This window comes from Sesamum indicum, linkage group LG7, assembly GCF_000512975.1.
Source record: "Sesamum indicum cultivar Zhongzhi No. 13 linkage group LG7, S_indicum_v1.0, whole genome shotgun sequence".
NCBI classification, from domain to species: domain Eukaryota; kingdom Viridiplantae; phylum Streptophyta; class Magnoliopsida; order Lamiales; family Pedaliaceae; genus Sesamum; species Sesamum indicum.
The window spans coordinates 355,265-369,600 of NC_026151.1; the positions used below are offsets into that span (position 1 = coordinate 355,265).

The 14,336-nt window shown below is 42.8% G+C and overlaps 1 protein-coding gene across 1 annotated transcript; it reads left to right on the plus strand.

Annotated features, from left to right (window-relative positions):
- On the plus strand, positions 9,168-9,575 carry LOC105165894. Its single transcript, XM_011085049.1, has one exon. The coding sequence runs from the start codon at positions 9,168-9,170 to the stop codon at positions 9,573-9,575; it is 408 nt and encodes a 135-aa protein (XP_011083351.1).

Below are 14,336 nucleotides of genomic sequence, written 5' to 3' on the forward strand. Positions count from 1 at the left end.
GCCAGATTATGACACATGCCCCAAGCAATAGTGTATATTTGGGCCCTATAAATACCCCAATATACATCAGCTGAGGTAATCAATGCTTTGTTATTTTCGACCTTACTCTTCTTCGATCGCATATTTCTATCTCGACCAAACTGATTTGAGCGTTGGAAGATTATAGTCAGGGACGAACCCAACAAGCTTGACGTTGATTGTTTTATCCTCATGACCCAATACCGATATAGGGAGACTACGTGGCCTATATTGGATCGTCCAACAAGGTTGCATATTTTGAGCTAGATCAGTTGGTGCCGTTTGTTGGAAAATTGAGGACCGCCATCTTGGAAAATAGAAGGAACTTCGAGAGCAAATATGCATACATTAGAAGATATGCTTAGGCAAGTGGAACCAATGGTACAGTTAACAAGGGAGGAGCTGCAAAAGTTGATGGAAGAAGCGGGGAGGATCGTGGCGTATGAAAGGAGAACAACCACCCCATTAGGAAAGGAAACAGCCAAGAGGCAATTATTTAGAGATAGGGATATCGAAAGAACCTTGGAAAATGTGAGCAGAAGGGAGCCGGAAAAGGGTCACAAACCAGCATCTTCGAAAGTGGGGTCTAGTAGCAGGGAGAGAGTTAAGAGAAGGGAACTAGCTATCTCTCGAGTTGAGGTAGATAGTGTGGGAAGGCAAATCGAATTGTTAGGAAAGCAAATTGATGAATTAAAGAAGAGGGGTGAATTGTGGCTCATAATAGAAATTCAACTTTCAATAACAAGATACTGATGCAAGTGGTGAATTCCAACTTCAGAATGCCCGACATACCCAAATACAACGAGACAAAAGATCCTTAGGAACATGTTGCGATGAACTTGTATGGACAATCTAGTCCAATTATGGCTAGACTGTTCACTCTTGCAGGTAAAGCGCACGAATGGTTCACAAGTCTATGCAGCAATGGCATTGAGTCCTATGAACAATTGTTGCAAAAGTTCACCTTTCACTTCGCCAGCAAAAGAAAGCAAAAACGGACTGTCACATACTTGTTCACGATAAAGCAAAGAGAAGATGAGTCGCTGAAAAGTTTCAAGGAAGATTCAATAATGAGATGTTGGAGGTGCAGGACTTTAGGATTGACATGATGGTAAGCATATTGATACAGTGATTGAAGAAAAGCTCCTTAGCTTCCCGCTAGCTTGAGACCCACCCGTAGGCACAAAAGTACATTGATGAGGAAGAAATGAATGCAATGAGAGATGGAGAATGGCGCAGCAAGGATCGTGATAGAAATCAGGATTGGATGAGATATGGGGGTGGTAAGCGGAAAAAGTTTGATAAAGGGAGAGAATCACTCTACCAGGCCAAGTATCATAACGAAAGCTTTGATGATGGTCGAACGGTCTGATCTACTGAAATGGCCCCGACACACCAAGTTTACATTGGCCAAGAAATACTCTAACAAATACTGTAGGTTTCATAAGGAAAAGGGGTACGACACGGAAGATTGCTTTCAGTTGAAAGATGAAATTGAGAGGTTGGTAAGGTAAGGATATTTCAGGGATCGGATACTCGGTGAACACATAAACGATACAAACGAGGCTGAGAGGAGGAGAAGTAGATCAAGAAGTTGAGACAGGTTCGCGAACAAAGAAAGGAAAGAGAGAAGCATAATGTATCGAGAAAATGCGCCTGTAAAGGGTGTTACTCACACGATAGCTGGAGGACCAATTGTAGGGGATTCTTGAAGAATGAGGAAACGACATGAAAGAGAGGGCAGATCGAGTAGGAAGAGTGAGTTCGTGATGAACACAGAGCGAGAAGAGAAAATCATCTTCGAAAGTAAGGATTTGAAAACTGAGATGGGATCGCAAAATGACCCCATTGTGATAAAGATGGACATAGCTAACTTCATAGTCCACAAAGTACTGGTAAATAATGGAAGTTCGAAAAATATCATCTTTAGTGACGTGTTGAGAAAGATGGGGCTGGATAATGCTAAGTTACAGCCAGTGCATACACCCTTAGTAGGATTTAGGGGTAGTGAAGTAACATCGCAGGGAACTATCGAGCTCCCAGTTTCTATTAGGGATGAACCAAGACGAAGAACCCTAATGGTATAATTTCTGGTAGTAGATACTCCTTTCGCTTACAATGTTATTTTGGGAAGACCAGGATTGAACTTATTTAGAGCCATAGTATCGACCTACCATCTGAAATTGAAGTTTCCAACAAGAAATGGTATTGGCGAAGTATCCTGTGATCGTAAGGAAGTGAGAAGGTGTTACAATTTATTTGAAGAAGGGCAGCTCGAATGAAAAGAAATGAAAAATTGAAGAGGACCTCGATCGAAGGGGCTGTAAACCAGATCGGATAGAACCTAGCGAGGACCACAAGTTGATAGAGCTCATCACAGGAGAATCCGATAAAACGACCAAGATAGGGGCACGAATGAGCGAAAAGTTGGGAACAATGATGATAGAGTTCTTAAGGGATAATGTAGACATGTTTGCATGGAGTTCGTCAAACTTCAAAGGGATAAACCCGGAAGTGATCGTACACAGGTTGAACGTTGATCCGATGGTGCGACCAGTCTAGTAGAAGAAGAGATCATTCGGCATGGAGAAGAATGTTAAGTTGTGAAGATTGATTTGAAGAAGAAAAGGATAACCTGATTCAACTTAGAAATCCCAAGTTGAGTTGGAGAAGGATAACCCAATTCAAAGTTGAGTTGGAGAAGGATAACTCGATTCAACTTAGAAATCCCAAGTTGAGTTGGAAAAAGGATAAGTCATGGCTATATATATACTACTCTTATTAGCATTGTTTTATAGAGCAAAGTAGAATAGAGTAGAGAGAAAAGAAAGAGTTGAGACGAGGGTGAGTGTTGTCTTTCACGTGTGGTGAAGACTTGCATACAAGTGTGTGTGTGTTGTACTCCTCAATTTTCCTCCTCTTTGAGTGTTTTCTCCTGGCTTGGTATTGCCCCCAGACGTAGGATTTATATCCAAACTGGATTAACAAATTCGTGTGTCTTTTATTGCCTTCATATTCCACCTGTTATCCATCTTAACCCGATCCATTTCCTAACAACTGGTATCAAGAGCCTGGTTCAAGGAGTTAAGATGGAGGGAAAGTTTCCAGTCGAACGGTTCAATGGTTCCGACTTTGGGTTTTGGCGTATGCAGATGGAGGCCTACCTGTACTGGAAGGACCTATACGAACCACTTGTAGAGAAGTCCGAGAAGACGAGTGATGAAGAATGGAAGGTGCTCGATCGAAAGGCGATGAGCGCAATAATCCTGTCGCTCTCTCGGAATGTCGCCTATCATGTGAAGGGAGCAAAGAGCACGAAGGAAGTCCTACAGACTCTCGCCGATATGTACGAGAAACCCTCAGCAATGAACAAGGTTATGCTGATGAAAAAACTATTCAGGTTGCAGATGGAGGAGAGGAAGTCGGTGGCCGATCACCTCAATGACTTCAACCAACTCACGACACAGCTGGCGTCTGTGGATATCGTGTTTGACGATGAGGTAAAAGCGTTAATTTTGCTTTCATCTTTACCTGACAGTTGGGATGTGGTTGTTACTCCAGTGAGCACTTCGTCTGGGAAGGAGAAGATGAAGTTCGACAACATCAGAGACATGATGTTGAACGAGGAAACCCGTAGAAAGCAAACGGGTGGATCATCTGGCTCTGCACTACATACAGAGTCCAGAGGGAGACCTGACACACGGGGTAAATACCGTGGAAGGTCAAGGTCCAGGGGGAAGAATAAAGGCAAGAAGGAGATGGTGTGCTGGAACTGCGAGAAGCCCGGACACATGAAAAGCGAATGTCGGGCGCCAAAGAAGGAAAAGGAGGGCCGAACAGCGAATGCCGCGACGGAGGAGATCACGGATGCACTCTTGTTGAGTGTGAGCAGTTCTTCCGATGATTGGGTTGTGGATTCAGGGGCCTCATTCCACTCATGCAGCAACAAAGACATCATGGAGCCATACACCTCAGGTGATTTTGGCTTAGTTTATCTTGCAGATAACAAACCCCTCAAGATTGTAGGAAAGGGAGATGTGCGGATCAAATCAACGAATGGGTCATGCTGGACCCTACATGATGTGAGACACATACCAGGACTGAAAAGGAACTTGATCTCAGTCGGACAGCTGGATAGTGATGGATTCCACACGACGTTTGGAGACGCGAAGTGGAAGATCAGTCGGGGAGCAATGACTTTGGCTCGAGGACTAAAGTCGGGAACGCTCTACATGGCGGGAGGATCCAGTTCAAACATCCCCTTTGCAGGAACTGTATCGCAGGCTAACCTGTGGCACAATCGCTTGGGCCACATGAGCGAGAAAGGAATGAACGTGCTGAAGTCGAAAGGACGGTTGCCCGAGTTAAAATCGGTGGAGGTGGGTCATTGTGAACACTGCGTGTTCGGAAAGCAGAAGCGGGTGAGCTTCTTGACCATAGGAAGAACTCCGAGGAAAGAAAAGTTGGAGCTTGTTCACACCGATTTGTGGGGGCCAGCACCAGTGTCATCTCTTGGTGGATCAACGTACTACATGACATTCGTCGATGACTCCACTAGCAAGGTATGGGTGTATTTCTTAAAAAGAAAATCTGATACCTTTGATACATTCAGGAGATGGAGGGCACTAGTGGAAAATGAGACAGGTCTACAAGTGAAATGTCTCAGATCGGATAACGGTGGCGAGTACAGCAGTGAAGGTATCAAGAATTACTGTGCCGACCATGGAATCCGAATGCAGAAAACAATCCGGGGACACCTCAGCAAAATGGCGTTGCTGAGAGGATGAATAGAACACTGAATGAGCGTGCGAGATGTGTGCAATTGAAGAGCGAACTACCAAAGATGTTTTGGGCAGATGCAGTCAACACAGCTGCTTTCTTGATCAATCGAGGGCCTTCTGTCCCGTTGAACAACAGGATACCAGAAGAGGTATAGAGTGGTAAGAAAGTGGATCTTTCTTTCTTACGTACGTTTGGTTGTTCAGCCTATATTTTGAACGATGATCGGACTAAGCTGGATGCTAAGTCGATTAAATGTACATTCATTGGGTATGGGACTGACGAATTTGGGTATAGATTCTGGGATGATCAAAACCGGAAAATAATTCGTAGGAGGAATGTTATATTCAATGAGGATGTAATGTACAACGACAGGAAGCTAAGCCCGGACGATGACAAGAAGGAAAGGGAATTTGTTGATCTCGACATTTCAAATTCCAGGATCATGAGACCAGCAGATACGGATTCAATGGCAGTTCAGACGGACGAAACCGAACAGATGGAGATAGAGCCAGAACCAGTACCGGAGGAACCGATTACTGAAAGCAGCACACCCTTGGCACTGGGTCGAGAACCGAGGCTGAGAAGGGCCCCAGATAGGTACTCCCCCTCTCTTTATTACTTGCTTTTGTCTAATTGTGGAGAACCCGAATGTTACGCAGAGGTAGTCAATGATGTCCACAAGAGCAAGTGGGAGCTTGCGATGAACGACGAAATGAACTCGTTGAAGAAAAACAACACATGGGAATTGTGTCAGCTACCAAAAGGAAAGAAGGCCCTACAGAACAGATGGGTCTATCGGGTTAAGGAAGAATCAGACGGGAAGAAGCGGTACAAGGCAAGACTCGTAGTAAAGGGATTCCAACAAAGATACGGTATTGACTTTACTGATGTTTTTACACCTGTTGTCAAGTTAACTACTATTCGTCTTGTGTTGAGCATGGTAGCGGCAGAGAACTTGGAGTTACAACAGATGGATGTGAAGACAGTCTTCCTACACGGGGATCTTGAGGAGGAGATATACACGGTACAGCCAGAGGGGTATAATGGAGATGATCAGCAGGTGTGTCGCCTGAAGAAAAACCTGTATGGATTGAAACAGGCTCCGCGATAGTGGTACAGGAAGTTTTACAACTTCATGCTAGAGATAGGTTTCTCTAGATGCAATGCTGATCATTGCTGCTACGTGAAGAGGTTCGATGAGTTTTTTATCATTCTACTCCTGTATGTTGATGACATGTTGATAGCAGGATCAAATGTCAAGGAGATCAATAGGCTCAAGGATCAGTTATCGAGGAAGTTTGACATGAAAGATCTTAGCGAAGTAAGGCAGATATTGGGCATGAAAATCACAAGGGACAAATGTATTGGTAAATTATGGTTATCTCAATCTGATTATATTGAGAAGGTATTATGCAGATTCAAGATGGAAAATGCAAAACCGGTTGGAACGCCATTGAGAAATCAGTTCAAACTATCCAACAGTGATTCGCCCCAGACTGACTCCTAACGTGCAAAGATGAGAGTCACACCGTATGCCTCAGCAATTGGGAGCCTGATGTATGCTATGATCTGTACTCGACCGGATATAGCACATGCAGTGGGAGTAGTTAGCTGTTTTATGAGCAATCCAGGAGTGATGCACTGGGAAGCTGTGAAATGGATTCTTAGGTACCCAAGGGGTACTAAGGACCGAGCATTGGTGTTTGGTAAGGGCAAGCTTACCTTGTTTGGGTTTGTTGACGCTGATTTTGCAGGGAGTGACTATGACAAAAGGAGGAGCACTACAGGGTACGTGTTCACATATGGCGGTACAGCCGTATCCTGGGTCTCAAAGCTGCAGAAGGTTGTCACACTGTCCACGACGGAAGCTGAGTACGTGGCAGTTACTGAGGCGGCTAAGGAGCTCATTTGGCTGCAAGACTTCTTGGGTGAATTAGGGAAACCTAAGGCAGATGTGATTCTTCATAGCGATAGCCAGAGTGCGATCCATCTGGCAAAGAATCCCGCGTTCCATTCGCGGACAAAGCACATCGAGATCAAGTAGCATTTCATCCGACAACTTCTGGAGAAGAAGGCACTGCAGCTGGAGAAGATCCAAGGAGAAAAGAATCCTGCGGACATGCTGACCAAGGCGATTGCGATGGAGAAGTTGAAGCTGTGTACGACTTCGACTGGCCTTGATGACTAGAGTGGACAAACCCGGCGGTACCAAGAAAGAAGTGGAGAAAAGCTAATCAATCTTCAAGTGGGAGATTGTTAAGTTGTGAAGATTGATTTGAAGAAGAAAAGGATAACCTGTTTCAACTTAGAAATCCCAAGTTGAGTTGAAGAAGGATAACCTGATTCAAAGTTGAGTTGGAGAAGGATAACTCGATTCAACTTAGAAATCCCAAGTTGAGTTGGAAAAAGGATAAGTCATGGCTATATATATACTACTCTTATTAGCATTGTTTTGCAGAGTAGAGTAGAATAGAATAGAGTAGAGTAGAATAGAATAGAGTAGAGAAAAAAGAAAGAGTTGAGACGAGGGTGAGTGTTGTCTTTCACGTGTGGTGAAGACTTGCATACAAGTGTGTATGTGTTGTACTCCTCAATTTTCCTCCTCTTTGAGTGTTTTCTCCTAGCTTGGTATCGCCCCCAGATGTAGGATTTATATCCAAACTGGGTTAACAAATTCGTGTATCTTTTATTGCCTTCATATTCCACCTGTTATCCATCTTAACCCGATCCATTTCCTAACAAAGAACCACATTATTGAAGAAGAGGTCAGCAAATTGCTTAAAGGTGGGTATGTTTTCGAAATACAATAAACTGACGGTTGTTGAACATGGTGGTCATGCCAAAATCATAAGGTAAATGGCACATGTGCACGAACTTCACTGATTTGAACAAAGCTTGTCCAAAGGATCCCTACCCATTGCCAAGGATTGACATGCTGGTTGACTATACAGCCGGATATGAGCTTGTTTCTACGATGGATGCTTACCAAGGAACCATCAAATCTTCATGGCAGAAGAAGATTGAGATAAGACATCCTTCATCACTGATGGTGGTATTTATTGCTACAACGTAACGCCTTTTGGTTTAAACAACGCAGGTGCCACTTATCAAATGTTGGTGAATAGAGGATGTTTAAGGAGATGATCAGAAAAACTATGGAGGTCTATATAGATGACATGCTCTTGAAGAGCGAAAGGTCGGAGAAAATCACTTGATGCATTTGAAGCAAGCATTTGACATAATGAGGATGTACGGTATGAAGCTAAACCCCACCAAATGCACTTTTGGGCTGGGTGGAGAAAAATATTTGAGCTATATGGTCAGCGAGCGGGGAATCTGAGGCGAACCTCGAAAAGATAGAAGCAATCATGAAGCTGAGGTCGCCTACAACGATAAAAAAAGTGCAAAAGATAAAGGGTAGGATCACATCCTTAACCCTTTTATCTCTTGATCTGCGGAAAACAAAAGATTGTAAATGGAATGAGGAATGTGAAGAAACTTTGAAAACTTTGTAAAGGTACTTAGCAAAACCGCTTTTACTAGTGAATCCTAAGAAAAGTGAAGTTCTATTTCTATATTTGGCTATCTCGAAGAATGCGGTAAGCTTCGTTTAGGTACGCAAACTTGATGGGATTCAGAACCAAGTATATTACGTCAGTAAAATGTTGCAAGGAGCAGAGAAAAGATACACGGAGATTTAAAAGCTAGCCTTAGCATTAGTTGTTACTGCGTTAAAATTGCGACCATACTTCTAGTCACATAAAATAATTGTACTGACCAACCATCCACTGAAGCATGTTATGTCGCGAATGGAGGCATTGGGAAAATTAGTTAAATGAGCTATAGAATTAGGAGAATATGACATAGGCTACCAAACTAGAGTTGTAGAGAACGCCCAGGTACTGGCAGATTTTGTGGTCGAACTTGCAGAAGAACTAATCCAAAAGCAGATGAGAAGATGGATAATGCACGTTGACGGATCCTCTAATGCTAGCAATGGGGGGCTGGAATATTAATACAATGCCCAAACGAAGTGGAGATCAAGGTCGTAGCTAGATTGTCCTTCCCCACCACAAAACAAAGTTGAATATGAGGTTTTGCTTTTGGGTTTGGAGTTGGCATATGAGGCAGGGGCAAGGAGTTTAGAAGTCTATACAGATTTCCAATTGGTCGTGATGCAGATAGGGGGCACCTATGAAACGAGAGAAAAATCAATGGCCCCGTATCAAAAGAAAGCAAAAGCCTTGATGGAAAAGTTTGACAGATATGAGGTCCAACAAATTCCGTGATGCGAAAACGATAGAGCAGACGCCCTGTCCAAATTTGGAGCCATTATCTCAGGCATCAAATATCGCAAAGTTACGGTGATGATTCGGGAAACAACTGCGATCACAGCAAAGTTGGATGTTAAAACAGTGGACCAATCCAAGTCATGGAAGGACGAGATCGCGCGGTACTTAAGAGAGGGATCCTTGCCAGATGATCCTATTCAGGCTAAAAGAATAAAGTTCAAAGCAGTGTATTTTACATTGGTTTCAGATCAATTGTACAAAAGAACTGTTGATGGACCATTATTGAAATGCCTTGACGACGAGAAATCTAAGAATGTGATGAAGGAGATCCACGAAGGAAGTTGCGAAAATCACTCTAGTGCGAGGTTACTGGCACAGAAGGTAATTAGGCAAGGATATGTTTGCTCAAAAATGGCAAGAGATACAAGGGAATATGTGAGGAAATGCGACAACTGCCAAAGGTACCCATCTCTGATACACTAACCTGCGACCTTAATGGAGCCCATCAAGATCCCTTGTCCCTTCGATCAATGGGGAATAGATATTATACTACTACTCAAGGTCAGAAAAAGTTCATAATTGTTGCTGTTGAGTATTTTTCAAAATGGGTCGAAGCTGAGGCAGTCGCAAAAATATCTAAGAAAAAAGTGATCAACTTCATCTGGAATAACATCATCTGTAGGTTTGGAATACCTAGGATGTTGATATTAGATAATAGGACGCAATTCCAAGGGAAACAGATTATGGAATAGTGTAAAGAATTGAAGATATAACAAAATTTCACAGTTGTAGGTAATCCTCAAGCGAACGCACAGACTGAGGTCTCTTGCAACACCTTAAGACTAGACTGGAGTTGAAGGGATCCTGGGTCGAACAATTACTTGGGGTATTATGGGCATATCAAACGACCCCGCGAATTGTAACAGCTGAAACTCCTTTTTTTTTCTGGTTTATGGTACTGAGGCTATTATTCCTGTAGAAATAGAAGGAGAATCTCAAAGGATAATGGCGTACGATGCTGTGACCAATGGAGAAGGGTGAAAGTTCGATCTCACCATGATCGAGGGAAAGGGGGAAGTAGCCTATGCTAGAATACCTGACCACAAAGGGATGATGATGAAAACTATAACCAAAGAGTGAAGTCAAGGCAATTGCAAGCAGGTGATCTCGTGTTAAAGCAGGTGGAAGTATCCCGCCATGTAAGAAAAGTAGACCCTGGATAAGAAGGACCATATAAGGTGGTCGAGATAAAAAAGAAAGGGATGTACAAACTGTAAGACATGCAAGGACGTGATTTACCTAGACCTTGGAACATAAACAATCTGAAGAAGTTTTATGCTTGATGAGGTGGAGATAATTTTTTAGCCTGAAAAGGGCCGCTCAATATATAGCGATCTGGAAGAGATCGATATTTTTGAACTTGGGAAAGGCAATGTAAAGCGAGCTGGGAAAGATCATTATTTTTTAAGCCTGGAAAAAGCCATTCAATGTACAACAATCTGAAAAAGATCAATATTTCAGCCTGAGAGAGGCCATTCAATGTAAAATGATCTGGGAAAGATCATTATTTTTTAGCCTGAAAAAGGCTGTTATATAGTGATCTGAAAAAGATCATTATTTTGGGCTTGAAAAAGGCTATCATATAGCGATCCGGGAAATTTCATTATCTTTGAGCCTAAAAAAGGTTGTTACTTGTTTACTAGCGACCTACCATATCCTTATCTAGCATGAAAGGTTATCTCATATGTGGCAATCTAAAAAAGATAAAACCAATCCAACTAGGAAGGTAAATTGTTGGATAAGCAAAAATCCTTCACACTTTTTTAACAAAAAGAAGGATGAACATTCACGCACATAATTGAAGGGTTAATACCTCGTCAAAAAAATTGTTGAGTTAATACATTATCAGATTCTCAGACTTGACAAAATGAATCAATACTTAGTCTAATTGGGATTCTCCACATCATTCAATATGGCAGGAAATTCATTTTCCTATTTGCGGGAGCTTTTTCTTCAGGGTATGGCTGAAGGTTGCCAACGAGGGATGGATCTAGATGACTCTGATCGAAACCATCACCGAACCCACGTAAGGTAGCGACTTGCCAAAGCCATCATTGATGAAATTCGCAGCTTTAATCTCGACAACCACTGGGAACGCAGGCGCCTTTAGAAAGTCACGAGCAGCTTGGAGACGCGATGCAACAAGGAGGTTTTGATTTTTATCAAGACTGATGTACCCTTCTCGACCTTCATTTATACCCTATAGGCAACCAGCCTCGCGACCAGCTGAAAACCCTTCCCTTCTCCCCTTATTGAATGCGTCCTCTTTAGCCTTATCGACCTCTGCAACCGATGTAGAAAGTTGGTTTTCGAGCTCTAGCACCTTTGCTTCCAACTCTTTCTCACGAGCATTACTGTCAGCAAGCTTCTTTCTGAGATCGCGGACCTTTCTACCAGCGATCATTTGAGCTTGATGATATCCAGTACATTTCAAAGAGTGGTTGCAGTTAAAAGCTACGGCCTGCATAGAAAGACATAATTAGAGAAGTAAAACAATTAGGTAATTTGAAAAACACTATTTACCTGCATGATGACATGAGCATGGTGCTCTTCAAAGCGTGTCTGAGGAGTCTTTAGTAAGGTCACCTAGTAGCGAGGAAGGCAACAGTTGTTGTATAGTTCCCAAGAATCTTGCCCTACAACCCTTTCAAGTATAGAACTTCGAGATGATATCTTCCAGTCTGGAACCAATTTGTTACCCTCAAGCTCAGCAGAGAGATGTTGGTCGCTCTTAAGCTCGGTTCGAGCCTCCTTCCACTAGGCAGTTTAACTCTTAAAGCATTTTCAGGTTTTCTTCCTCTTTGGCACTGGTTACGACCTCCTTCACCAATCGGCTTTTAGCTCGGGACTTACTTTCCTTGCTAGATTTGGTCAATTGTGACCCTCCACTATGGTCCTTGTGCTTCCTCTTACGATTTTTCGAGCCACTGGGACTTGCTCTAGTCGCTTTATTTCTAGTAGGAACACCTTCAGGGGAGCTGTCAGAGGTCGCACTCCCAAAAATGCTAAGATGGGGGATTTCATTTGCAGTCGGGCGAGCTAATGTGTCTTCACTTATGTTTATGGGCACAGGAACTATCGGATCAGGGGGATTGCAGCTTGCATCGGGGTCGGTGAATTCTCAACAACTGAAGCGACCGGAGGAGCGTCAGTGTTAGAGTTGTTGCGCAAAGCACGAAGACGCAAGGCAATCTGAGAATTCATAACGATATCCTCTGACAAAGCAAATGTAAGAAAATATGCGGGAAAATACAAAGAAAATGGAAAGTGCCAGAGCATACGGAGACCATATAAGGAACCCCTAACTCCGAGGGGTGCTGAAGAGAGACGTCAGGTGTACCTTGCAAACATGGAAATTGCCAGAGCATACAGTAACACAAGGATACCTTGCTAACATACCTTGGTATTTTACATGGGTTGAGATGTCAGATGCAGGACTCTCTAAAATACGTTTAGACTTGTGAGTTTTTTGTTTTAACTTAGCAGGAGGATCGGGAACGACGACAGGAAGGGGGACATGATCAGACCACGTTAGACTTTCAAAGTGTCTAAATACCTACATCCTTCCTAGTAGACAAATAAAATAAACCTCTATCTCCCGATCTTTTGAAGGTGGTAAAAGAATACATTGACTAGAAATTATCAAAATTGAGCTCAAAACGGTGACTTTCATTATTATTATGAAAAGATTTATGTGACTAGTGGAATTTGGGGACAATTGCATAGGGCACAGTCGCAAGCAATGAAGAATGTCAGCAACCGGGGTCACTAGAGTAAAATGTAAACCTGCTTCGAAATGCAAAAGGGAAAACACACAGAAGCCTGATAAACAAGATGCATGCGATTGAAAGACCTAGGGATAAGTACTTCATAATCATGAGGAATGAAATAACTTTCATTGATATGATGGATGGGGATCTTAATTGTGCTAACTACAGTAGCACAAGGATACCTTGCTAACATACCTTGGTATTTTACATGGTCGAGATGTCAGGTGCAGAACTCTCTAAAATACGTTTAGACTTGTGAGTTTTTTGTTTTAACTTAGTAGGAAGATCGGGAACGACGATAGGAGTGGGACATGATCAGACCCAGGTGAGGTCGCTAACGACCCCGAACTAGAACTAGAACTAGAATTAGAACTAGAGCTAGAGTAAGACATAGTACCTTAAGCAAGTAAATCGAATTCGAGATCGGGATGCTGGAGGCGGAGAGCGGACAGCTTGAAGGAGCAGGTGGGGCATAAATTTTGAAAAGTAGCCTATTTATAGGGAAGCATTTCGAGAAGTGCGCTGGGCTGAAACGCCTAGGATGGTGACGCGTGGCACTGACGAACTGGCATGATGATGCGAACTAAGGGGCACAACTGTTCACCTTCCTCTAAGGTAATAAATTACACATAGAAGAAATGGGGGAGTAATGATGGGGAATGCCCTAAAATTTGGTAAAAGGACAAAATTGCCCTTAATGAAGGGAAATTCAGTAAAATGGACCAAGACCCGCTCATTTGGTATTGTGTTGGGTTGTGGGAAACCCGACCCAACTTTATAACCTGAGCACATAACCCAGCCACCGCACGAAGCAAAGCCGTTTGATCAGGAGTACAGATGCTTCAGATTATGACGCGTGGCCCAAGCAACAGTGTACGTTTGGGCCCTATAAATATCCCAATACACATCATCTGAGGTAATCAATGCTTTGTCATTTTCGACCTTACTCTTCTTCTTTCGCATATTTCTATCTAAACCAAACTAACTTGAGTGTCGGATGGTCTTAGTCGGGGGCAAACTCGACAAGCCTAACGTTGATAGTTTTATCCTCAGGACCCAATACAGATCTAGGGAGACTACATGGCTTATATTGGATCGTCAGACAAGGTTGTATATTTCGAGCTAGATCAAATGTAAGGCAGGAGAAATGCAAATCATTAGTAAGAAAGAGTTTAGTGGCCCATGGAAAAATGTAAATGGAACGCACCACTACAGTGAATGAGAGTGCTCGAGTCATGTACCTAAAATGAGCAGCAATTCAGAAGCATATGCAGCAATAGATGCATATGTTTCTTTGAGACATTTAGTGAGTCATCCTCTTTTTGTCGTCGAGCTTCATAAGTTCAACAAACGCAACGGGTATCATGATCCACCATTCCGTAACACATATCAATCCTCTTTCCCTGCTTTCATT